Genomic DNA, 26739 nt, shown 5'->3' on the forward strand with positions numbered 1-26739 from the left:
AACACAGTTTGATATTTTGCAAGTTGGATTTTATTTTTAAATTATTTCTTAAATATATTCAGTGTACAGTTACAATAATGCAGTACAAAATGTTTTTGTTCAGCTCAGTGTTACATTAGTTCAGGGCACTAGAGGGCAGTAGTTGGCTCATTGAAAACATTTTAATCCTAATTAAGGATTTCTAACTTTAAATTTTGAGGGGTGTAAATGGATTATAAAACTCTACAAATGTAAACTGGAAACAAAACACCTGACTGACAAAAAGCTGCATATTTTAGCTTATTAGATGTTCTGATTGGGTATCGATATGTGGAACAGATCTAAGCTGAAGTGCAAGTTAGACAGGAGAACAGCACCATTTTCATGATCACTTGATTCTTGACTGAAAAGCGAAAGGCTCTAATCCTGGGCTTAGAGTGCATTGTTAGTGCAAGCGTTAGAACAATAATAGTTTGGAAAGTTTGTGTTTTTGGTTGATGCCGAGTATCGTTATGCATGGTTTCTCTTAACAGTCCATACCAATTTTATGACTTGGCAAAAAAAACAAAGATGAAATTTTGTCATTTTTCCCCAATTAAATGTAAATAATTAAGCTGCTTTCTGTTTACATTACCTTTTGTAGAACAATCTCGCATTCAGTAAAAATGCTAAATATTTTGGTAAAAACAGGACAAAACCTTTGTGTCTGATCTGAAAACATTTCACTACATTTGTGAGACTGACAACGAATAATAATTTATTTACCAACCGGGTATAAATACAGGTGCATCTAAATAAATTAGAATATCATCACAAGGTTTCTAAATTATTTCAAAAATTGAAACTCATTCATTCATTACCTACAGAGTGATAAAAGGTTAATTTGGATGATTATAGCTTAGAGCTGATGAAACCCAAACCCAGTTCCACAGACGAATAATGATTTTAATACACCAACGTGATTGTATGTCCTACACAATAATGTAGAAGATTGCAGACAGTCACTGAGACCCTCCGTAAAAAGAGTAAGCCAAAAAAAGGTAGTTGCTAAAGATGACGGTGAGCTGTATCCAAGCGTAAAAATGGAAAGTTGAGTGGAAGGAAAAAGTTTGATTAAAAAAGGTGCACAAGCAAGATAGAAAAGCTTTATGGAGATGCTGATTTCATTTTTCAACATGGCTTTGCTACTGCCCACACTGCTAAAAGTAACAGTACCTGCTTAAATGGAGGTGGTTTCACTGTACTTGACTGGCCAGAAACTTGCCTGGTCCCATAGAAACTGGGGGGTTTTGCCAAAAAGAAGATGATGAGACATCAGACTATCAGATGAGCTGAATGAAGGCCGCTATTAAAGCAACTTGGTCTTCATTAACACCTCTGCAGAGCCACAGACTGATTCATGTCACACTAGATTGATGCAGTAAATAATTCAAAGTATTGAGCATATAATACTATACAGTAACCCAAGATTTCTAGATTTTATATCCTATTTTTTTTCTTGTGCAATGGCTGAGTTATGGGTTTTCATGGGCTTTAAGTTGTATTCATTAAAATTTACAGAAATAAATTGTTAAACAATATAGACGTGTGTAATGAATCTATGTAATACACAAGTTTCACCTTTTGTGTTGAATTACTGAAATAATTTACTTTCAGATGTCAGTTTATTGAGATGCACCTGTACAAGCAGACATTATCAGCATTTGTTCATCTAAGGGTTGGTTTAATTAATCACGAAAATTATATTCTCTGGACTGAAATATCCAAACATCTTAAATGTGCATACTTTTTTTTTATTACAAGCATGCTTTTTAAATATTACAAACCCTTCAAACTCTTCAAAAAGAAATTTTTTCCCCCTGCAAAATACTTCAGTACTGCAATACTGTTTTCTTCCTTTTTGTTTTAGATCAGACATGAACAGCAGGTTACATTCTACCAGCAAAAGCTTTGAGGTTCTTATATAATAGCGCCACCTGCTGAGAAACGTCAGCACCTTCAATTATACAATCTCAAGTATAAAAACATTTGTTCATTTTACAACATTTTATATTAACAGTGACAATGAAAGTAAGTAGAAAATCAAAAACTATGATAAATAACTGCAAACAACATAAAATGTAAACAGGTTTTCAGTCATTTCACAGTAAATAATAAGTGCATAATGTTTAAAGGAAAGGGATTATGACACAGTAGATCTTAGGAAATAAGTGCTGGTCACACTTGCTATAAATACCCTGAAAGAATCTCCTAATCATATTTTCACTGAATAGTATAAAATAAATAAATATAAAAATCAAGATGGAAGATGGCAGGAGACATGAACGGAGAGTCTAGAGTAGTGGCCCCTCTGGTTGCTGCGTATCTTGCTGAGATGGAGTGTGATAACGTTTACCAAAGCAGTTTTGGTGCAGAAAGCAGATTGCTCCATCTGTTGTGTGTCAGAGCGGCTAACCCTCCAGTTTCACATCTGCTTGATCTGTAATTCCGGTTTTTTGATAAGGTTTTTGTTTCCTTCCTTCATTCTGTGCCCCCAGTGGTTGTTTTTGTGGGCATGCTAATGGCTAACAGAGTAAAAGAATGATGCAGAGGACAGATATACAGATCTTGTGGGCAGAGATGTCTGGCTTTTACCAGCTGGGTTGAGGCTGGCTGGGCTCCGCGCTGCATGAATGGTCCAGTTCTGCACTGTCGCAATCCGAGTCATCGTACAGGCTCTGCCAGATCAAAAAAGCACAAATTCTCTGAGTTAGCACCTTAAGTCTCACTGGGTAATGTCTGACTGTCTGACAATGTTTAGATTTTCTCATGTGGGATACAAAAATGTCTCAGTTTAGGAAAACATATGTCCCTTTTCCACTGGCTCTTTTAAGCCTGGCACCACTCCACTCAGACCACTTCGCAAGCGTTTCCATTACTTTTGTTTTTGTTCCGGTACCTACTTCTTTCGTCTCTGCTCCTGGGCAGGTACAACCAGGGCTGAGTAGGCACTACATGTGATGTGAACAGACTGCTGATCACTGATTGGCCATGGGACCAGGAGAAATGAGGAGGTTTTAACTAAGGTGGTCCAGGGAAAAATTTATAAAATTCAAGAGCGAATACAATATTATTGAGAACCACAATGGCTGGAGCAGGTTTAATAACATCCTAAACTAGCTGATCACATATAAAATCAGCTGATCGCACAAACAATATCCAACCTAAAACTTCACAGCGGTCAAAAATCCATGGTTTTGGCTTTAAAATCCTTGTCCTCATAAGAGTTCTGGCTGGGCTGTGTTCCAGATGATTCTCCCAGTGGATTATTTTACACATGGAAAAAACATTCTTTGTATTTTGTTTATTTATGTTTATTTTCTATTTGTTTATTTATTTAACGTTTCACACAGATTATTTTAATGAGACAAGCTCACACAGTAACCGGTCCAGACGTCAGTGGGTCAGAACAGGTTTTGTGCCGGGAAGAGAGAGTCCAAGTGGAGTAGAGCCGCGCCGCCTTAAAAGAGCCATTGGAAAAGGGGCAATAGAGGGGTTCTAACAGGGGAAGTCATGCTAACAGCCAGTAGGACTTTGGCTAAAGGTGATTAAGGCGATGTTAAAATGTTTGTGTTATCACTTTAAGAAAGTTTCTGATTATTTATTCTTAACACGTTCCATTTTGAAATTTGTGGTTTGCATGGAAAATTATTATCTAACCTCAATATAGCCAAAAACGTCCTCAGACTAATTTCTTCTGTAAAACTGAGATTGGTCTAAAAGGTTCCAAATGAGTGTTTTTAGCAATAAAGCGCTATAAAATTTCCTAAAATTCAAGTTGCTTTGAAGTGGTGGTCATCTGCTTTAAACTCGGCTGCAGTCTTACTAGCTATTGGATCAACTCCTTGGAGAGAGCTAATCTCTGATTCTCCAGACAGACACAACTCTGTCTGCTGTCAGTAAAACATTGACTCCTCATATTAACTCCACAGAGCAGTTTTAGTCTGACCTACCTCATAATTATGTTCACTCAAAGCAAGCTGCGTCCTAACTTGTCGCACTTCAGCTTCCCTTTCAGACAGCCCATCAGAGCCCAGCTGGCTCGGATCACAGGGGTCTGCGGGGATTTCTGAGCCCTGAGACAACAAGTCGTCGCTTTTGTCATCCAGGCGCTCGTCTGTGTTGGTGCTGACTACGTCAGGTGTGCCACTGTGGGAGTGGTCGGTGGTGTTTCCCTCCTCTCCATCTGACACCGATAAGTTTTCTAGGCTAAAGTTTGACAGCGATTGACATTTGGAGATGCTCACTGTCCGCCTGTGTGAAAATAGAACAGCGACCTAATTACAATCAGAAACATTAAATTATTGTCAAGAGATAGACAAAGGTCAGTGTGATTTCCAGAGATGAGAAAAAAATGACTATGAAAAATGCCAGTTGTGAAAACATGTTACCATAATTTCAATAATTGTAATAGCTTGAAATATTTTCCCCAAGGATGAAAAAACTGCTCTGTTTTAAATCCGGTTATTTCAAAATAAAGCACCTTAATCTCAAGGACGTATGATTGTTTTACATTCAGCATGCTTTATGTATCTGAAAGAATGTCACATATTTTATTATGCAAATGTTTTTTTCATGTGCCAATATTAAATTTTTTTTTACAAGTTTAATCAAATTGTTTGAAATTGGAAACTAAAATCTTTGCTTTATTCAACTTATACAGGTGCATCTCAATAACGTAGAACATCACTGAAAAGTTATTGATTTAATTTATTTCTTTCAAGAAGTGAAACTTATATAGTGTGTGCACACTGAAGGTGTTAATGATTATGGCTTACACCTAAATAAAACACCAAATATGTTGTTTTTTTTTTCAGAAAATTTGAATATTTTAAAGGTCCAACAGAAATGTATGTCCCTCTACTGTTCTGCTTATATATGGATTACTGCATCAGTGCAGCATGGCATGGAGACGATCAGCCTGTGGCTCTGCTGAGGTGTTAGGGAAGCCCAGGTTGCTTTAATGGAAGCCTTTTCTCATCTGCATTGTTGGGTCTGGTGTCTCACATCTTCTTCTTGACATTACTCTATATTTTTTCAGTAAGATTTTGGTCAAGCTAGTTTGCTGGCCAATCAAGCACAATAATACCATGGTCATTAAACTAGATGCTGGTACTATTGGCCATGCCGTGTGAACCTTCCTCAAACTATTGAATGGGCTTTGCGTTGCAATCCTCGCAAGGCTTCCATTATCCCTGTTGCGCACATTTTTCTACCATGCTTTTTCCTTCCACCCAACTTTCCACTGACTTTACTGACTTCTTTAGCAATGACCTTTTGTAGCTTACGTGTCATTAACTGTCTGCTGCATATTCATCAAGTCAACAGTGTAATTAATCATTATATAGTTTCTCCGTTTGAACTGAATTAATAACTTGTCAATGATATTGAAATTTATTGAGATGCATCGGTTTATACAATATTACACTCAACTTTCAATTTTAAATTACAGTAGATGTCAGGGTTGAGTTAAAGTCACTTTGAAATTTGTCAGCTGTAAAGAATGATTATATAACTGTGCTAATAATTAAAAAATGTTGTCCACTTAGGTAAAAATCTTGTCCAAACATTTTATTTTCTTTACAAATTAAACTAGTTTCTTTCAAAAATATCAGCTCTTAAGTGTATTCCTTAATTTCTTTCACATGGTAAAATGCACATCTTTTTAATTTAAAGCTTTTTCAAGAACTTTGCTTTTGCTCATTATTCAACTTAAAGGTGTTAGTCTAATTAGTAATTAGTACAAAAAGTGTATTGATTCTTTTCAGGTGAGTTGTAATGAGATAATACTTTCAGACCGCTACTGATCTGTAGCAAAATGCTTGTGAGTTTGGATTAAAATGAAATGTTAAACTTTCAGTCGGATGACTGACTGAAATTACATTTCTAAATTATTTTTTAAATATTCAAACCTTCTTCTCGGCAGCTCTACCTCACTGTCCACTTCTCCCTCCTCTTCCTCTGAAGACAGTCCACGTCTCTGCGGGGAAAAGTATCAGCCAGGACATATAGGTTAACAGTATTCTGAGTTATTCCATTAAGGATTTTTAACCGGTCTCATGAGAAAATACATTTTTGGGATCACATTGAATTATTTAAAACTTAAGAGTAATGGAGTAATGTAAAAGTACAGCTTCTTTAAATAAACTCTCCTTAGGTGCATGTGCCAATATTTAGCGGATAAAACATTTTAATCTTTTCTCTAAAGCCCGCTGTTTAAATTGTTAGGCTGTGATCCTACATGAGTGCATTCTGCAAAATCAAAAACATGAAGATGTTGATGTCTGCACTTTATGTCGTAGTAAAACACCCGGATCATTTGCCAGGACTTTACAGTGACAGCTGCAAGCTTGCATGAATTTTTAAATCAAATGTGGGAATAACATTTAATATTTAGTAATATGTATTATTTTATTATTCTAGAAACTAATCTCCATGCAGATTAGTTTCTGCTCTCTTTTAATCCAGAGCTGGAAAAGGCTTTGTAAGAGTGGTTCTAATGTGAGCAGTTAAAACAGTCTTACCTGACTGCGTGTGACTGCCGCCCTGTACAGGAGCGCCGCAGGTGTGAGGCGGCGCTGACTTCTGGGTGAGCGTGTCATCACTGTCCCCTCCTCCTTGTTCTCTCCTTCATGGGAAACCCGAGAGTTCCCCAGTACAGATGTTCTTCCTGCAGCTGCTCCTCTTCCACAAGGTGAATCGGGGCTGCTAGAGAATGGAATGGATGCTGCGTCTTCGCTGGGTGTGTTGCTCCGTGGAGGTGTCTCCACCAGGTCATCACCCCCCACACCAACAACCTGCCCATCCCTCGGCCCCTCCGTCTCTCCGCTGTCTTCTAACCCAGCTGAGGCGCTCTGACTGCCTGCTCTGTCTAGCCCGGGCCTCAGCAGCCCCTTCCTCCGCCCCTCTGCCTCCAGCGTGGTTGAAATGAGATCGGGGCTTGAGGAGGACATCTTCTTGAGCAGCAGGTCATGCTGGAGGCCCCTGATTGCCGCAGTGGGGTCTAGGCGGTGCTTGCTGCTAGGAATGGATGAGGTGGCGTTGATCATTGCTAGAGATGATGACAGAGTGGCTTTCAATTGAGCCAAGTCGCTGCCACTGCCCTTCCCGGCCTTCCTGTAGCGAGGCTTTCCTCGGCGAGAACGGCCAGGGGAGGTGGAGCCTTTGTTGGGGATGGTGACCTGGGTCATAGACAAGTCCAGTTTGGGTAGGATGACTTCTGACTTCAATAGGTCTGGTCTGTAAACAGAACAAAAAAGATATGTTTCTTAAAATTGGACCTTTTGATATTTTTGATTACTGCTTGAGACACAGAAAATATTTAATGTATTTCCTAATCAATAACACTTTTCTGAGGTAGGCACCTTTATGTGAAAAACAAAACTTTTAATTAATGTTTTTAATTAATTTATTTAAAAAAAATTATAGCCTTCCAAACAAAAAAGTCAGAAATGTGATCTGCTGTGTTAAAAAACCCCAACGTCACCTCACATTTTGATTGGGTATTAGGATGCACATAATGGGTTTGACAAACATTTGTGTGTTGTGTGCAGCTGTGGATAACGTTTTCCTTTGCTGTTTCACCTCTTGCTGTGTGAAGGTAGTTTCTGTGGTACGTTGCGTTTCTTCATGAGCTTCTCCATGGAATTGGAGGAGGCCGACTGTCTGGAGCTGTGGTGCTTAAAGCAGCTGGGGGACTTCTTGTCCAATGACTGCTCCCTCCTTGTATTCAAACATAAAGGACATCACTAGTTAAAACGGCTACAGAGAGAAACAAACTCATTCGGTTTGGTTTTACAGCAGGTTTCATTTTAACTTGCATGATATAGAAAGGCCCTAATTGGAGATTTCCTCAATATAAACTTTTTGAAATCATATTAATTGGAAGAAATGAGCAGCCGAGTTCTCATACTTAAACAGCTCCTTCTCTTTGATCTCCAGCTGCAGCATGATAGCGTTAAGCTCCATGTAGAGATTATTGGCTCGCTCCAATTTCCGTTCATAGTGCTCCCGGATGTCCAGCGCATGTCTGCATGTAGAGGAAAGCACAATAATGTCCAGACACATGCATTATCTACAACAATTACTGTGATAATGGTAGTTATATTTAAATCTGAGCACACAAAGCATGCATTGTCAAGAAATGATTTGAAATGATTGTTTCTGGTTTCTATTGCCAAATGTTTTGAATTTAAAAAAAGACTCAAAGAACTATTAATAAAACAGGCAACATAGGTGTTTGCTTTAACTTTTATCCACACAGGAAAATGCCGGAAATTTTCAGTGCATTTGTAAAAACAGGCAACACAATAAAAAACAGGAAGCATACAAAAAGCAACATATACCAATAGTTCCACATATTTACAGTCCTGATAAGAAGATATTACAGTATATTTAAATTTTAAATGTGTGAAGACATCAAAAATATTCAGATCAGATTCAGGTCCTAAAAGACACAGCACAACTTATAAGATATACCAATGCTGCTGCCACGCAATGTTTACCTGATGCAGTATTTAGCAAGTTTTAGTACTAATTAGGGATCAGTTTACTATTTCTTTATATATAAAGTTGACCCATGCCTGCACTTTATTACTTTATTACTCTGCCTATCGCTGATTCCTTGAAAATCCTTGAATTTGCTTAGCAAGACCTGTACCTCAAAGGGAGTTCATATGTATTTTCATATGCATTTTATTGGGAGTTTACGCAATACAGCAAAGCTCCTCAGGTCAGATAAGAATGAACCTTTTTGAACACATCATTAACATGGCGAAACATGGTGGTGGCAGCCTCATGCTTTGGGAATGCTTTTCTTTAGCAGGAACAGAGTTGATGGGAAGATAAATACAGGGCAATCAGGGAAGAAAACATGTTAGCGGCTACAAAAGACGTCAAACTGAGGTGGAGGTTCACCTTTCATCAGAACAAAGACCCTAAACATAAAGCCAGAGCTACAAAACATATTTATGTGTTAAACCTAAATCCCATTAGGAATTTGCAGTAGGACTTTAAAGTTAATGTTCACAGAAACTCTTTATCCAATCTGAAGAATGGAAAAAGCAACATACCATAAAAGATCTGCAGCTATAATTCTAGTGAAAGGTGGTTTTACAAAGCATCGACTTAGAGAGGCTCTAAAGTAACACATGCTAAAGTTAACTGCAGCTTTTTCTATGTTGCAATTCTAACCTGAGTTCTTCCCTGCGTCGTTTGATGAGCTCCTCATCCAGCCTGTGAAGACACGTGCCCTCAGACTTGATCTTCTCAAAGTGATGCCTCACCTCGTCCCTCCACTCCGCCTGAAGAAACACAGAACACTGTACCGTCAACTGTTAATGACCCGGAGCGACTGCTCAAGTGTCAAACATAAAATTTCTTTGTGATGATGATTTCAATGCAGGTTTTCACTACCAAAGTGACAAACAATGGCCAAAAAAACAAAAGAAATAAATATTTACAATCGCTAGAGACGATAATGTAGTGTATCAATATGGTAATATGTGTAAAGACACAGCAGTAAACTAATCAGGGACCTACTTCATTATTTATCCCTTTCATACATGTTTTTACACTGTATCTTTTTAAACATTGAGTATTTTGTCAGAGATAATTAACCATGACTCAAGTTAACATATCTAATATTAACATGAAATGCTACCAACACTTTTTTCACTTTGATTTAGAGGGAAAAACGCTGTCAATTTGCAAAGCAATTAGCTTTTGTTTCTCACTGAATCCAAACCCATTAAGCTGTCAGATAATAATCAATACCCAAAGAGCAAAACCAAACTTACACTGACATGACGTGGAAAAAAAAAAGCAACACGGGCATTTTCTTGCGTGCGGCAGAGCATGACAACTGTTATCTGATACCTGTCATATCAAAGGACTAAGTAAGTCAGATTTATGAGTGCGTGAAGGCACATGAATGTGTATTGGACTCGTGCACGAGAGATGCTCTTCTTATTAACCTAATGGACTCTGTGCACACTCTTCTACGTCTCCAGTCCCCTCTTTTTTTCACTCTCTTTGCTCTGCTTTCTACCATTAAAGCAATCAATACACTCTGGCAGCAAATACTTCTTTCTAATGTCACAAGAAAAATCCATTATGGGGCAGAGAGGAGAAAAAACTGGGCAGGGATTCAACCGAGAGAAGGGGGCAGGGAGAAATAAAGGATCAAGAATAAGTGGAAGGAGGTTTACGTTTTGCATGATGAGATTTAACCAGATAAGATGTGCAATAAACGAATACCAACAAAGACATATTTTCTACACAATTATACCTTCCTAAACCACATCCTCTGCTTCATCTCTTTGGTCTAACACAGCACTAAGCCTCCATCCCCCACCCGGACACAGGTAGACACACACTGTCCTTCCCCATCACACTAATTATGAAAAAAAATGTTCTTTCCTTGACCCGTGAACCAAAGCTTAAATAAAAGACCACAAATCAGCACAAACGTGACATGGAAAGAAAAAGGAAAAAAAGCAACCAACAATAATGCAGTGTGATTGAAAGGACAGGTATTATTAGTAGGCTCCCTGGAGACCTGGGGCCCGGGTGCAGCTGTGCACTCGCCACTGCATATAGTTACTGCAGCAGACTGGAAAAAATGGTGGCAGCTTGTCAGCAAAATGTGAATTAGTGATGTTGGCAGGGGAGACATACAGAGCTCATGTGCACTTCTCTAAATGTTCATTTATTTTTCTAACTGACTTAATGAATAGATTTCCCGTAAAATAAATTGATAAAATGTATTTAATAAAAGCTGACTTAATCCTTCATATCAGTATTACTTTCGTTAAACATAAATTCTAGCACCAATTTATAAAATTAGGCTGTACTGTGAAAAAGTATTTACCTTATTACAGATTTCTTCTGGTTTTGCTTGTTTATCCCATTTAAATGTTTCAGATCATCAAACTAACTGTAACTTTAGACAAAGCAAAACCTGAATAATTTTGAAAATACCCTTTCAAATAATTATTTTATTTATTAAGTGAAAATAAATATCCCAACCAACCTGGTCTGGTGTGAAATAAAACTACTAATCATTCATCATCTGTGATTAGCCACATTTTTGATCCAGTTTCACTAACCATGCAGAGACCTGTTTGCTACCTGACATAAATAATTAAGAAACCACATAAACAGAGCCAGTCTGTCAACATGAAATCAGCTAAAAGATCTCGAAAAGGATCGCATTATCTAAAGAAATAAAAAAAAAACAGAAATGTTAACATCAGTCAGTCTGGAAAGGGGTAAAAAGGTCAGAGTTCATGAATCAAGAATTTGGCTTTTTAGAACCTGAGAAGTTCAGTTAAAAGGCTGAGCAAAAATGGCATCCATGGGAGAGATTGAAAGGGAAAACCAAAAAGAACCAAAAAGAACACAAGGGCTTGTCTGAAATTTGCCAGAAAAATCTTCATGTTCCACAAGACAATGGATGATATTTTTTGGACTAATGAGAGAACAATGGTAGTCTGTGCATGTGAATGTCTGAAATAACTTTAAAGCTCAAGCTTAAAGTTATTTATCTTACATTTGGGTAATGCAACAGGACAGTGATCCAAGGAACACCTGCAAGTCCACCTCTGAATGGCCCAAGAAAAAAAAAAACAACACTTGTGCAAACTGTCAATTTGTCCATTCTGGAGAAGAAGACACAATGACTGTTCAGTCCAGTGCCATCGGCTGCCTCGTTCATTACAAATTCACACTGAGCACCTCAAACAGCGCTCCTTTCAGAGCAGCGTTGGAGCCAACCAGAGAGTGGGAGGCTGGTGTGTGTGTGTGCACCTAGGAACAGGTGGAAGCAGAGCGGCTTAACCCAGGATGAAGTTTTTTCTTCTCTGTCAAATCTTCTGATCCTAAACATAAAACTCTGGGTTGTTTAAAGGTTCATTATTAATAAGAAATAACTCATAGCAATTCATCACAAGTGGACCATTAATTAGTTGTTTTATTTTTCTGAATAATACATGTAATATGTAATAATAGACTAAATGGATTTTAACAAGAATACAGTTTACGTATGGCAATACAGACCATATGTATATGTTATTAATAACTGAAATATTAATACTGATAACAGGACAAAATATGAGTCCAGAAAAGATCCAGGATGGGGCTCTATGTTTTATTTTAAACACCTTTTTCTCTGGGAAAGTGTTTAATAGTAAGAACTGCACCAATGGCTCACATGCTCAGTGGAGAACAACAGACTGGGTTGTAAAATGTTCCATTTATTATTTTTGGCAGGCCAAATTTCTTCATAAGTGGAATGAAGGGCCAAAAAGATGGCAGTAAAAGAGAACAGGCTCATGGAAGAAAGATAGAAAAAAAATACTCAAATGTTTGAAAAGGTCTCAGCATAATTAAAATGAATAAACATGTTTTTAGAATCTTACCATTTGGCTAAGACTTAAGGAAATCAACTTTATACCAGTTTCCTTTTTTGAAATTAAGACCATGGACCCTTAGGAGTGGAACACCTTGATGAGCGTGTAATGTTTAAAAGGTCATTTATGTGGATGTGAAAAGAAGCACATTTATTTTGCCCATAGGAAACAGTTTAAGAACAAATAGTTTAAAATGTGTCAGCAGAAATTCAGACTAGGTTTTTTTTCTAAACACCACAAAATATGTCATTATCTGCTTCAGCAAAATGGTTTATCATCAATCCTGAACTGTTTCTTCTTATCCTTTATTTAACTTCTAACAAAAAATAAAAACCAAGTACAGTTATTATAAACCTTTTTTGTTGATTCACAATAATTTACATTCAATCAAAACCCAGATAGAGAACTGGTACAACATGTCCTATGTTCTTTTAACTTTAAATTGCTTATAAACTTGGCCGTTGTCTTTGAAGACCCTAAAAGTGCCCCTGAACATGAACATAAAGGAAGGTTATGCTGGAAAACCCTTCATTGTAGCTGAAGTTAAACAATTTTGTAAAGAGTGGACCAAGGTTCCACCACAGCAATGTAAGAGAGTCATCGCCACAAATGCTTGATGGTGGTTGTTGCCGACAAGGCTGTCAAAATTACTTATTAGCTTTATGAGGCAATTACTTGTTTTACATAGGATCAGGCTGGTTTGGAAATCTTTTTTTTAATAAATGAAATCATCATCTGAAAACTGATCTTTAATATTTACTTGTCTTTGTCTGCCATTTGTTTTATGATCTTTAACATTAAAGTGAGACAAAACAGCAAAAACTGAAGAAATCTTCAAAGGACCCAACACCTTTTCACAGCACTGCATATGACAAAACATAAAATTACACAAACAATTAACTAAGGAGCTTAAGGGTTTTTATACAGTCATAGAGGGTTATAGAGCAAATACAAAACAATTTTGTTCTTTCCAACATAAAATCATCTCACCTGAGACTGAAAGTAAGTTTCTTGTGGAGTAGACAGAATGTCTGCAGAGGCAATATCAAGATGTAGGAGGATCTGTCGAAATGAGGGTCTGTTTCTTGGCTTGCAGTTCCTGTAAAACAGGTAAAATCATATTTTACTAGCTGCCTGTTTAAATGGCTCCTTTGATTTTTTTATCACTTCATCTTCCTCACCAGCATTGCTTCAGGAGCAGCTTGAAGCTATCCGGACAGCTATCGGGCACAGGCAGCTGCAGACTGTTGTTTCCTACTCCCCAGATGATAGCGGAGGAGTCCACGTCCTTGTAGGGCACCTCCCCCGTCAGCATCTCCCACAGCACAACGCCAAATGACCTTCAGAAAAATGGGACACCGTTTCTTTCAGAGACAATATTGATGTAGGATGAACAGACGAAAGGCAGCCAAAAACGGGACAATTTTAAATTTCTGACACAATAAAATCTTAGTTCTCGATATCCTCTATCAATTTTTCATTACATCAAAAATATTGATGAGTATGTAACAGAATAATGCAAACATAATTTTCTATTTTTTTTTACAGATTTTAAAGAGAGAATAAATATTGTATAAACTTTTGTTGCACAAATAGGAAAAAATCTTAATCCTTAGATGCGTGTTTTAATGTGAGAGCACAACAACAGGCCCATGGGAATAGTAACTACAGAAACTGCCTCCTGGCTTTCGTGTACAGTATCCAAGGTGCCAGTTGCATCACATGTAATAATGATGTGTATTTTTAGCATCCCCTAAGCCCCTCACTTATTATTCATGGTGATAACACACATGAAGAGAATATCTAACATCAAGAAGAGATGTCTGTTTTTCCACATGTGGATCAAAACTCAACATTTATTCTGGCAATTTTAATTAGAATATATAAAAGTACATATTCTCCTCACATTGTCATTATCATAATACACAAAGATACCAAACTCTTACAAAGCAGCAGTAATTGTTTTGCGTATTTCACATCATACAGCAAAAATGTTAAATAACACAGTAATGTTAGTATTATTATTCTAATTATTATAATAATTATTACTATTACTGTTATATTGCATACACTGATTTAGTTCCAGAATTTTACCATCAGCTTCCCTAAAGCAAGGCATGTTTTCATGCAAACATTGACTGTTTTATGGGTGAAAAACACAGTAAAAACTCAAAAGGAATCAAAATACTGAGACATAACGCCTATGTTTTATAGCCTTCAGCAACATCTTGAAGAAGCACCAGCTGTGGTTACTGCATGGGCCATTTTGTCTGAAACAGGTCCTGACCATGATTGATGATTTGGTATAAATTTATAACTGCTCTGCTAAAACATTTTATTTATTTTTTAATGCGCAAATATTCAAACTAGCAAATGATTAAGAATGAGTCTAAATGCCATGTATGATACATTTCTAGGGGGTAGGGCGTCATTATTATTTCTATGGAGCAGGGGGAAGGCAAAGGGGAATGGCTTTTCAGCCCTTAAACACTAGGACTTTTCAGGATTGCACTTGGAAACAAAGGGTTGGAAGATGGCTTACAAATTCACCCACAGATGTAAATATTTTCCATATAATCTAATGTTTTATTGCAAATGAACCACTGCATATTAGTGATAGCTTCATATTAGTGTTGATATTTTACTTTTGCGAAAAAAAGCAAAAATTTAATTTTTGCATCACAGCACACATTGTAACGTGCAATTTGATGCATCCTAAATAAGTTATACATGTTAAAACATCGATTGAAAATACCCCCACCCCCATCCCCCATTTAACAACAGTAAGAAAGCTATCTGCTTCTTACAGATATATCCCAATTCACAACAAAAGTATCTCTAAAAGAAAACCTATGTCTCATAAGGGGGAAGGTTTTAATGAAGGTTACCCCAAAATGTTAAACTTTTTGTTTGAATTTCTCTTCAACAATTCATTGCATTCATGTAATTTTGTCAGTCTTAGTGGCTGATTAAAGTTGTCCAACTCTGTATTTAGGGTTTACTAGTTTGTAGTATAAGGTGGGATTGCTTATGTGTAAAATTGCATGTTGTTTTCTTACCAAATGTTTTACATAAAAATTATTTGCCTCAGCTGCTACTTCATGTTAAAACAACGAAAACAAAATGTGTACATCTGAAAATACTTAAGCCCAACATGCTCCTCTCTTACTCTTTTTGTCTATGGACACCTTTCAAGTTATTTACATAGATTTAAGCAAAAATGTACACTACATGCCCGGGCTTTACTTTCTTTTCGCATCAAAAGCTTTTTAATCCTATTTTCACTTCCCAGCTAATGTACTGCTGGCTGAGAGCCAACCCATCCGAAGGCTTGGAAGGTTATTCCAGCCTCTCCTGAGCGCTGCAGCATCTGGCAGATCAATTATTAAATTAGCTGACGTTCCTTTCAGGATAGAGAGGAAGACTGATGGAGAGATTGTAGTAAAAGAGAAATAGGGAGGTAGAAAATGTAGCGAAGTGGGGGGATTAAAGCTTAACATAGGGCAACCCATCAGATACGGCAGAGACCCTATAGAGTTTCATGTAATGAGATATTATACATCATACTGAATAGATTTTCTAGAAATAGGATCCTTTGCGCTGCACTGTGGTAGACTGCAGCTAATGAGATTCTACGCTGATTTGGTGGCTGAAAAGACAAATCATCTGGGAATTTTTTTAGGGCTCACAGAGGGGAAAAGCACAGTTCAAGAGGGTTGTAACACCTACCAAATATCCACCTTCTCTGAAACAGGTTCATTGCGGATGACCTCAGGAGCCATCCAGGCCACAGTCCCAGCAAAAGACATCTTCGTGCTCTTGTCGTTAAGCTCCTTGGATGTTCCAAAATCAGAGATCTTCACTGCGTCATCGTAGGTGATAAGTATGCTGAAACACAATATTAATAAAAGCCAACTATATCAAAAATTCAATATATCATTAGTGTGTTTTCTTTTCCAAAGCATAGCAATTGGTGTGGCTGTTAGGATTTAGCGTTTTTTGAAATGTATCTTTTTAAATAGTTTTCTCAAAACTCAGGATCACAATCTTTACTTAACTAAATCTGCAGCTTTCATGGTGAACTAGGGAAAAATAAAAAAGCCATTTCCATTGTATTTAGCAGGCACTTTACCTACTTCCTGGATGAATTATGTTTTCTCTCACATTAAGACTGCAGAGCTGTAGTCAAACTGTAAATTTTTAACAAACTCACTTTGGTGACTTGAGGTCTCTGTGGATGATCTTGTGGAGATGAAGGTAGTTCATGCCCCCGGCGATGCCCATGGCCCAGTCCATGAGCAGGGAGGGTGTGATCTTCCTGCCCGCTCTCAGGACTTCGTACAATTGTCCCTGTGCACAGTACTCCATGATGATGCAGTAACAAGGAGCCTGAGTACAGATACCTCTGAGAAAGTCAAAGGAAAATGGTTGTTAAAGCATATGATGTCTGTGATATAACTGAACTAGTTTTGCTCCCATGTTATTGAGGCCTAAAGTAAGTACACTAAATAATAAATAAATATTTATATATGTGATACTTTAAATTAAATTGTCAATGCATATATATTAAATAATACTGGATCTACAGAGCTCTCATTTGGAGTTCCACAGGGTTCTGTTCCAGTACCTACATTTGTTTTATGTTCTTCCTGAGGTCACATAACTCAGCATTTCAGTGATGTTTCCTATCATCTTTTTGCTGATGGTTTTCAGCTGTACAGCTTATTTAAGTTATTAATTGTGCTTTTATAATTACTGCTTGACAAGCATCAACAAATGAATGAGCAACAATTATCTATAGCTAAACTCTGACGAAACTGAAACTTTAATTATTGCATGAGGCAAAGCATGCATTAATTATTGCCTGCTTTTAAATGGCAATGGGTGATTTAAGATTCTCACACGAGCCCAGTCTCGATAATTTATATCTAACATTTGATAAATCATTGTCCCTGGAACATCAATTAAGATTAATTAATAGGAAACTTTTTTTTCATCTGACAAATATCTCAAAACATGGATCAATAGTGTTAGGACCCTAACTGCCACTGTAACAAGCAGACCCTTACATTTGATTGGTTGACATGCCCAGCATCTCAAATGTAGGCCAATCACCTTGGTTTTAGCAGTGACAGCCTGGCCCACTGACTGTAATGGGTGAGGCTGACAGAAACAATTATTTCATAATGCGCTGCAGCACAGGCCATTAAAATAATTAAACAAATAGCTAAATAATAATACATTACTTTAGCATATAATGTATTCAAAATTGAATTAAGGATTTCTAACATTAATTATTGAACTATGTATTTAGGATTTCTAAAACATATATTTATTTAATGTGTGTTTCAACCTTTTGAGTGATCATAAATTAAAAAATGTAGTTTTTTTTTTACAAGTGAATTGTGGCAATTTGGCGAGCCATACATGATAAAACTGTATCAAAGGTACAAAGTTTGAGTCATGAAAGAGGCCCTGTATGTCCAGTTGGCACATGATGGGTTATAATTTTAAATTCATTATTAATTTTAGTCAAACATATGTCTTCTCTGGCTCTATAGAGCCAAACAATCATTTCTACCTACTTGAAAGTGATTATATTGGGATGCTTGAGCTTCCGCAGATGCTTGATATCAGTCTCTTTGATGTTTCGCACTTTTTTCACAGCCACTTCCTGCCCGTGAAGTTTGCCCAGAAAGACAGCACCCTGGGCTCCACTGCCCACCCACTGTAGGTCCGAAATCTCCTCAAACGGGACTTCCCACTCCTCTGAAGAGATAGAAATATAAGGCAGAAGCAGTAAGGTTACGCCTGTAAGGTGGCAGCATGTCAGTTATTATTGCAGCATGATCATTGTACTGACCTCCACTCAGTACAGACCAGTTTAACTTGAATGATGAAACAATGGAGCAACATCATGTCTGAGAATCCTCATTCTATTCTTAGTGAGTGCAATTTCACTTTAATAAGGCCAAGAAGGAGAAAATCTTACACGGATTGCTAAGATACTGTATCTGAGTTTAATAATCCCCAAATGTTTTGTAAAGCAAAATTACTTCAAAATTTATGACAATAAATTATATAATAAATGTTGGTGTTTATAATTTGAATTTCCTTTTTAAGAATCTAAAGGTCTACATCAATGGGAGGAAAAAGTATCAAATGTATCAGCTTTTTTCTCAGTAATTACACTTATAACATGAAATGAAATTTGCTCCAGATGTTGTTAACACAAGCAACCTACACATGCAAAGAAATATAAAAGGAAGGTCCATAAATTAAGTTTCATTCATTTTAATGACACAGGGACTAAGTGTAGAACACACATTGCTCAGCAGTGAGTCCTAAATAATTCCCTTTTAAAAAGGCTTCTCATTATGAAGGTGTCACACAAGGCAAGCCAAGATTATTTGTTTTGCAACAATTATGCACAGGGCAGTTCAAAGTTCTTTAGATGTAAACCAATAAATACAGATAGGACAAAAACAACACAAAGCACCAAACCCATAAAAAACATGAAATACAAGTTAAAAACCAAGGAAGAAATGTTAAGACAGCTAAACGTAAGCAAGCAAATAGCTAAGACATGAAAGAAATGATAAAGCAAATCATTTTAATTTATCTGTAAACTGCAGTAAATGTTTTCAAGTACTGATATAAAGGAGCCGTCAGTTTCTGCACATTTCAGATTTACAGAGAGTTGTTCCAGAGCTGAGGAGCATAATAACTGAATGCTGCTCTGGTCCTGAGAACACAGGTGTCTGAGAGCCCGAGGGGACTCTAAATGGTATGTAGGCCTAAGACTGCCTTTTAGACCATAGACTGGATTTTAAATTATATTCTTTTTCAAACAGAAAGCCGGTGCAGTGATTTAGAGATGGTGTAAAGCCATCCATTATCCAAGTTTTTGTCAGGACTCTAAAGTCCTAAAGTTGTATGTCATCAGCATCTTGTATGGCATAGTTATTGTGAGGGACTAATGTAGACGAATAATAAAAGTTTCCCATGATTGAAGTCTTGAGGAACCTCACACATTATTAAGATCTACAATTATCAAATGATACAAAATTCTGACCTGTCAAATAAGATCTGAACATATTTAGTACAGTACCAGACAATCCTATCAATTAGAATGTTAAGGTCAACTAATATCCAGAAAAAGAACAATGTCAAGATAAGTAAAAGCACCTTGACAAAACATATTGATGGCTTTTGGTTACAATGAGTGTTCCAGTGAGTACTGTTAAAGCCAAAATCTGAAAAGTGGAAAGAACTAAATTTGACCATTAATCAAGCATATCCCAGTCCTTCTTGCAATAGTTCTAATAGAGGAGTCAAAAATATAACCAGAAGAGTTGTTCAAGAGCCAAAGACCACTTGCAGAGAGCTTTAAAAAGACCTGGAAGTAACAGTACAGTACAGTCTTATAATGAAACAATAAATAATTCACTCAACCACAGTAGCCTGAATGAACACTCACTGTGCAAGGCTCTACTATTGAAGAAAAAACAGTCTAGCTTTTATCATCTGAGGTTATTTAGCAAAATGAAACCCTATTTACCTTATAGTGGCATTGAAAGGGCTATACATGCCTTATTATTTCTAGACTGGACTACAGCAACTCTCTTTCTGCTGGGCTGGACAACTCTACTACGTCGCATGCAGCTGTTCCAAAACCCTGCTGCCCATCTGCTCACGAGTAACAAACAACATGAGAACATTACCCCCATATTGTCCTCTCTGCACTGGTTGCCTGTATGTTTTAGGATTGATTTAAAGATTTTAATTTTGGTTTTAAATGTTTAAACAGTCAGGCACCTCCTTATCAAACAGGGCTTTTACACAAGCACATTCCCAGAAGAAGTTTGACGTCAGAGCTCCTGTTTATTTAGATAATCTTAGGTTTCATCTCTTAAACCAGGAAACAGCTTTTTCTATTGCTGCTCCCACACTCTGAAATAACCTTCCTCTTTCTGTATGGATGACCAATACCTTAAATGATTTTAATTCCCTTTTAAAGACCAATTTTTTAAACGTGATTTTTTAATTCCAGTTGAGGAGAAATATCAGGAGGTTCTTATAAGTCTTTTATTCTCTTTGACAATGTTTTTTTATTGTTTTTTGCAATTATTTTCTTTATTTATTTATTTGTGTCTTATTGTTTATTTTTATGTTGTTTTCTATTAAATTTATGGACCAGCACTTTGGGTGTGTAAAGTGCTCTATAAATAAAGGTGAAATGATTGACTGAAAAAACATATTGAGCATATTTAATGTTTACTGCAGAATATCTGGAAAAGGCAATGAAACTTGTGGACAATTTAGTCTGGTGAGATTCGACCAAAATTAAACTCTCTGGAAATGGCACTGCATATCACGAGAAAAACAACAACAGTGATGTTTGGAGGTGGGAACATCGTGGTGTGGGATTGTGTTTTAGTATGGCACTGGCAGGCTTCATACAATAAGATTTGAAGAAAGTTTGCGTAGAAGGATGGGCCAAAAATCACACCAAGGGAATAATTGTGTTCAACAATTATTCCCTTGTGCCATTCCACTTTAGTATTAAACTTAATTTATGGACTAAATTGTTCTAATTTGTTTGTTTGTGATTGTTACTAACATCTAGTGTGATTTTCTTTTCAGTGCCTCAATTTAGAGTACTATACAATGTGGTATACTCTGGTCCTTATTAACATCAGTTATTTAGCACAATGTGAAACTCATGCAAAAATATAATCTATGCGTTTCTTTATTGAACAGTAAAAGAGGTTAGTTCCTTTATTAATATACAGACTGAAAATAAAGGCTTGATTTATAAAAAACACCTCGATGTAAGTTATCCTGCAGGGAAGCATAAAAAATCTGTAGGATGCCAAAACAACACAGGACCTCAGCTGATATCTTGATGAACCTCCTAACCTGCGATTCGGTTGTGCGAGAAGACCGACAGACAAGGAAGCTGTAATCTCCTGTGGGTAATTCTCCCTCAGCCTCTTAAATCCTGCTTAGTGCCATTGTGGGGCTGATGCGAAACAGAGGTCCGACAACTTAGAAGGGGTTTGGAGGAAGGAGAGGATTTTAGAGGCTAGTGGTTGGTTAGGGTGAATAGAGAAGAGAAGTATTACTTGTGTTGGTAAGTGCTGAGACAGTTAGCAGGAAGGGGGGATTCCCCATGGTACTACAGGGGTCTGTGTGGCTGAAGACAGACTGCTAATATACAAAAGACACACTGTCCTTTCGCTCTGCTGCTGTTCTTAACCCAGGGAGAACAACAGCAGAGTGAGCTGTACGGAGACACATTTATCATATTAATGAGGATGATATGAATGATTAATGCTTGGCAGTAATCGATCGAGTGCTCCGCCTCTAATGAGCGTCTCAAATTATTTTGTAGTAAAGACATCAGTCCAGGTCTGACACGTGAGGATCTCCTCAGCTCTGCTTTGATTTGGAAACATGAGCACTCCTCCATCCCTCTGATCAGTTACAGGATACACATTTTTTTTCTAGTTTCCATTGCAAAACACAATCAATTCTAGACAAAGGTTCAAAATAAGGAATTGTTACAAGCTGGAAAGTGGTTCAGTTGTGTAAGCCACACTGTGTACAGAGGAAGAGAGCATCGAGGTACAGATGGGCTGGGAGTGATAACAGAACAGGATGAAAAGGAGAGACAATAAGGGACAGGAGGAGGGGAGATGAGGGGAAAGTCAATGGGTTATAAAACATCAGAAGGCAATACAGCCAGGGAGAGGCGTAAAGCTGCCAGCTTCATGATGTGAAGTGCAATATTTTTCTATCACATTCTGCATGTTATCTGACTTAAAATGCTAATATCAATGTTTCTCTTTGCAGATGAGTTTCTGTGTGTGTGCACCTGTCTTCATGTGTGTGTGTGTCAGGATTTTGTTAATAGAGATGAGAGGTGCGGGGTCAGAGCGTGGCCATGCATAATTCATGAAGCAGATTTGGCAGAGGAGTCTCGGGGGAGCCCTGTGCTTTTGTAGTGGCTGCAGACATAAACAACAGAGCGTCCCAGGGAGCAGGTTTCACTGAAGGGGTGGGTGGTGCTAGTGGGAGGGCACAAGCAGGCAAATGGATGAGATGGGATAAGGGGGGGGGGGGGTCAGGGGAAAATAAGTGCACTGCTGAGTCTCATGCTTTGGATACATCTCGCCACTGTCAAGGAAAGTGTTTATTTACAACATGGCCTTTGTGGGAGTCATTTTTCTACCCACTGCTTAATGTAATTAAACGAGGAGATAAGATCATTTCATTAGCATATCAAAGCTTAACTAGAGAATTTAATTGGGGAAAGTAACTGCTTTCATAGTCAAAATTAAAGCCACCATTGACCCTGAAGTTTATAGGACTGTGTTCACTTCGTGCAGACTTACCATCCAGGTCATGTTTGTGGTCTGTAGAGTAAGCTTTGCCAATCATAGTCCAGACAGGCCGCAGGCACCCAAAGAGCCCTTCCAGAAACCCTCCTCCGCCTCCTGTGGACTGGCACTGCAACCTGGCGTTGTCCGCCTGGCTCCTGACCACAGAGCCGTCCGGAACCTGCCCCTCTCCCTCTGTCCTCCCACTGGTCCCCTCATGCTCATGGAGTTTCAGCACACTGTTGGCAAAGTGCTCCTGTTGTTCCTCGCCAAGTGTCTGATTGTGCCCAGGAGTCTTCCTCTCTCCTCCTCCTCCGGGCTCTACAGCACCCCCTGTGTCTATGGAGAGGACGTTCCGAAGGACGCACTGGGTTGGGGTCAGGTCCATTTCTGGGGTGCAGGGGGTCTCGGCATCGAGCCGACGAAATGATGGCGGGTCAGAGATGGGTGTGTTGAAGCCAGACAGGGAGGGGGAAGAGGCACGGGGTTCATGAATGAGCGCCATGAAAACGATCGAAGCAATAGAGGCTTAAAAGAAACCAAAAAGAGAGAGAAACATTATAAAATTAGCTAAAATTAATTGCCATTGTCGTGAGTTTATTATGCTTGCTAAGCTATCATAAACTGCAGAGAATGCATTTCAAAGGGTCTATGCTTCCCAAATTCAGAGACTCTCTACTTCACAAACTGTGTAAAAAATGCACAAATTAAACATGATGACACAAAATGTCACACACCTCAAAATCTCAATTATGTCTGACATTTCTCACACCAAAGACATTAGAAACGGTCCAGTGTAGGAGAGAATGATCTTCTTTAGGTGTGGAGAAATTGCTTAGCAACCCAGGTAAAGATGCATTAAAAGCTTTAAAGTGACAACAGCATAATTTCACACTGAAACATTGAGACAATTCCAACTTTTAATTTGTGTACATTTATTCATGGGGGTGGAGACAGCTTTAAGAAATAATTGCTGTTTGTAAAGTCACAATTTATGGTGCTTCTATAACAGTCAGTTTAAAATAAATGTAACTGAAGCATTTTTTCACTGATTCTTTTTAAGTTAATCCATGTTTCTAAGAAATTTTAATTAGTAATCCAATACCTTCTATTCTATTCTATTCTATTCTATTCTATTCTATTCTATTCTATTCTATTCTATTCTATTCTATCTTGCAACCATGCTCAGCGAGGAGCATTGAAAATCTCCAGTGCTCAGTTAGAAAACTCCAGGGACATCTTGGTGTCACCATATCTTCATAACAACAGTTAGACACTATCACCATATTAACCAATTATTTGGGAGTGATGCCACCAAAAGCCTTTTTGTCTTACCATCACAAACATAAATATTATTCAAGTGTACTGGGACTTTAATTGGAAGTGTGTGATCCGGTCAGACGAGAATAAGATAAAGCTTTATGCAGCCAACACTTCATGTGGGTAAAACAAGGTTGAATATGTGAAAAAGCACCTCAAGTGCAAGGTTAAGTACGGTGGAGGATCTGTGATGGTATGGGCTTGTTTCTTTCTATCTTCTAAAAGCCCTGTGAATTAGCTAGAGTTAGATGGCATCAGGAACTCTTTGACAGAACAGGACACGTTTAATAAAACTAGTAAACTGAAATGGATCATTATAGGGTCTTTCAGCTGGATAATGATGGTCCAACAGAAAATAAAATCTACCTTCTTTCATGGCCATCTCAGTTCCCAGTCCTAAATCCTATACAAACCTTGTGGGGTCAATTAAAGAGAAACGAGCAAAAGAGAGGACATTTGACTCAAAAAGATGTGCAAAGATGAATGGTCAAAGATCCCTCTCTTCATTTGCTTCAACCTTGTGAAATGTTATAGGAAAAGACTAAGAGCGGTCCTATTGCCAAAATGGGGTTGTCAAAATATTAACAGCAGGGGTACTGGTGATCTTATTAAAAATAATGATTTAAAGCAAAGGTTAGATTTTTCTCAGACTACATTATTGCACTAATAAAAAAAAAGACATTTACATTTTTACCTGAGGTGGCAAGAAATGTATCCGCATCTGTTTGTACCAGTTTACCCAATAAAAAATTAAAGAACAGGCTCAGGTAATAAAGGACAAAAGAGCACCATGTCAACGCCATAATCTGAGGGTGCATCTGTTAAATGTGAATAAGAGCACAAAAAACGAATAAAAATGCAATTTCGTAACTGAACTGACAAGTATTAGTGCCTCAACATCACAGTAAACACTACAAGGAGTTTGAGTAAAACAGAAATAGTGATCTGTTGGCCACAGTTGGTTGTTTACATGAAGCAACATCACTTGTGTATTGAAAAGGATAAGAATAGCGAAGTGAATTCTGCCTTCTTCTTGAAAGCTCTACATGTCTCCAAGGACAACAGCGACTGCACGCTTAACAAGGAAAGGAAACGTATAATTTTCTGTCAGAGCCTTTTGAAGCATTTCCAGTCTGTTAAGGCTTTCAGTGATGAAGAGGACAAAGAAGGAACAGATTCTACCTGGATAATGACAGCTAACACCCATGACAGTTTAATGTGTATTAAAACAAACAATTAATATCCTTTTAGAATACACAAAACCTGGAGATTGTCGACTTCTATATCAGAGGGATATTTTAAAAGTGCACCTTAGTTATTTTTGAACCTGAGAGTCTGATTTTTTACAATTTAGTAGATTATTGAGTCTATTGGTTTTGTGTTATAATATAATGTACCTTGTATTTGATGCATGAGCAGTCAGCTGTCTCAATCCCCAAGATGCAATTAGCATTTTTAATTCTGATATTAGTCATACAGATGATGCAGAGCAAATAAGAAACTGACTGCATGATTCATTAACCCTGATAAACTAAAAAAAAAATTCCTCATTATAATTTTCTGCACCAGCAAAAAAAAAAAAACAACAACAAAACAACTCAGACACATCTGGTGTAACATATTCACGTCCGACTGATCCTGCTTCCTAACAGTCCTGCTTTACTGACGTGATGGAGGTATCAGCTGCTGGAGATGCAGGAGGAGGAGGAGGAGGAGGAGGAGGCTGTGCTCTGTTACAGGCCACTGCGTCCAGGATGTTTTCGAAGCGCATCGCAGCCTGTCCTCCCACCTCCGCTGCCTCTCTGAAGATGCACTGACAGCATCAAATAAAAACACAATCTGACTCTAGTATAACAACAAAAACGGAAGACGCCTTTTCCTGTTCTCCTTCTTTCTTCTGTGATTGCAAATGAACGGTTCCTACCTCAGTGCGGACACCAGGACTCCATCGCTGTAGATTGCATGTCTATTCCTCGATAGTTTAGGATCCTATTTTAAATAATAATCACATAAGAGGAGGGCAATTTTTCCTTTCTGTGTCTTCCTTCTCCTCTTCTGCATCCAACGCGCCTCTTTAGCGGCGGTTAAATCCAGTGAACGGTAAACAGGGCGAAAACTAAACGTTTCCTTGCTCCCTACACCTCCTCCTCCTTTTCCATCATCTTCTGAGGTCGCATTCTGCGCACACTCAGGAATTTATACCTCGGTCTCATAGAGTAAACACGACTGATGGGGAGAGGAGGACAGAGAGATGGGAGGGATGCAGGGCTACACCAATCAGAGGAGAGCTGCGCTATGACGGGTTGAGTCCGGTGAGACACGGGACTAGTGCAGGTATATAGAGTCCACAGTGGGGTTTGTGTGTGAGTGAGACCTCACTGTATAACGGAGAAGAAGAGGTCAGCCGGTATGTGAGGTGATCAAAATGATGTCATTCCCAAGGCATGCAGCATTTGACTGGACGGCACCGTGTAAATCCCTTCAAACCCTATTAACGCCCTGTTTATGGAGGACGCTTTAATTGCCGCATAATCTGCCAGCTCCGTCTGCCACAGTTTGGAGATGAAGGGCAGGTTTTCCATTATTATCATCTCCAATCCCTACTG

At 38.0% G+C, this 26739-nt stretch overlaps 1 protein-coding gene across 1 annotated transcript; it reads right to left on the bottom strand.

The window, feature by feature from the left end:
* Nucleotides 1-12: 12 nt before the first annotated feature.
* On the bottom strand, nt 13-26321 carry LOC124856295 (mitogen-activated protein kinase kinase kinase 12-like). Its single transcript, XM_047346617.1, has 14 exons — nt 26058-26321; nt 22829-23341; nt 18014-18197; nt 16642-16833; nt 16158-16316; nt 13610-13768; nt 13419-13527; nt 9211-9320; nt 7931-8047; nt 7603-7740; nt 6543-7257; nt 5931-5998; nt 3972-4272; nt 13-2696 (listed from the first exon to the last, which is right to left on the bottom strand). The coding sequence occupies exons 2-14, from the start codon at nt 23316-23318 to the stop codon at nt 2610-2612; spliced, it is 2829 nt and encodes a 942-aa protein (XP_047202573.1). The 5' UTR covers nt 23319-23341; nt 26058-26321; the 3' UTR covers nt 13-2609.
* Between the last annotated feature and the right edge of the window lie 418 nt (nt 26322-26739).

Source organism: Girardinichthys multiradiatus, chromosome 20, assembly GCF_021462225.1.
Source record: "Girardinichthys multiradiatus isolate DD_20200921_A chromosome 20, DD_fGirMul_XY1, whole genome shotgun sequence".
NCBI classification, from domain to species: Eukaryota; Metazoa; Chordata; class Actinopteri; order Cyprinodontiformes; family Goodeidae; genus Girardinichthys; species Girardinichthys multiradiatus.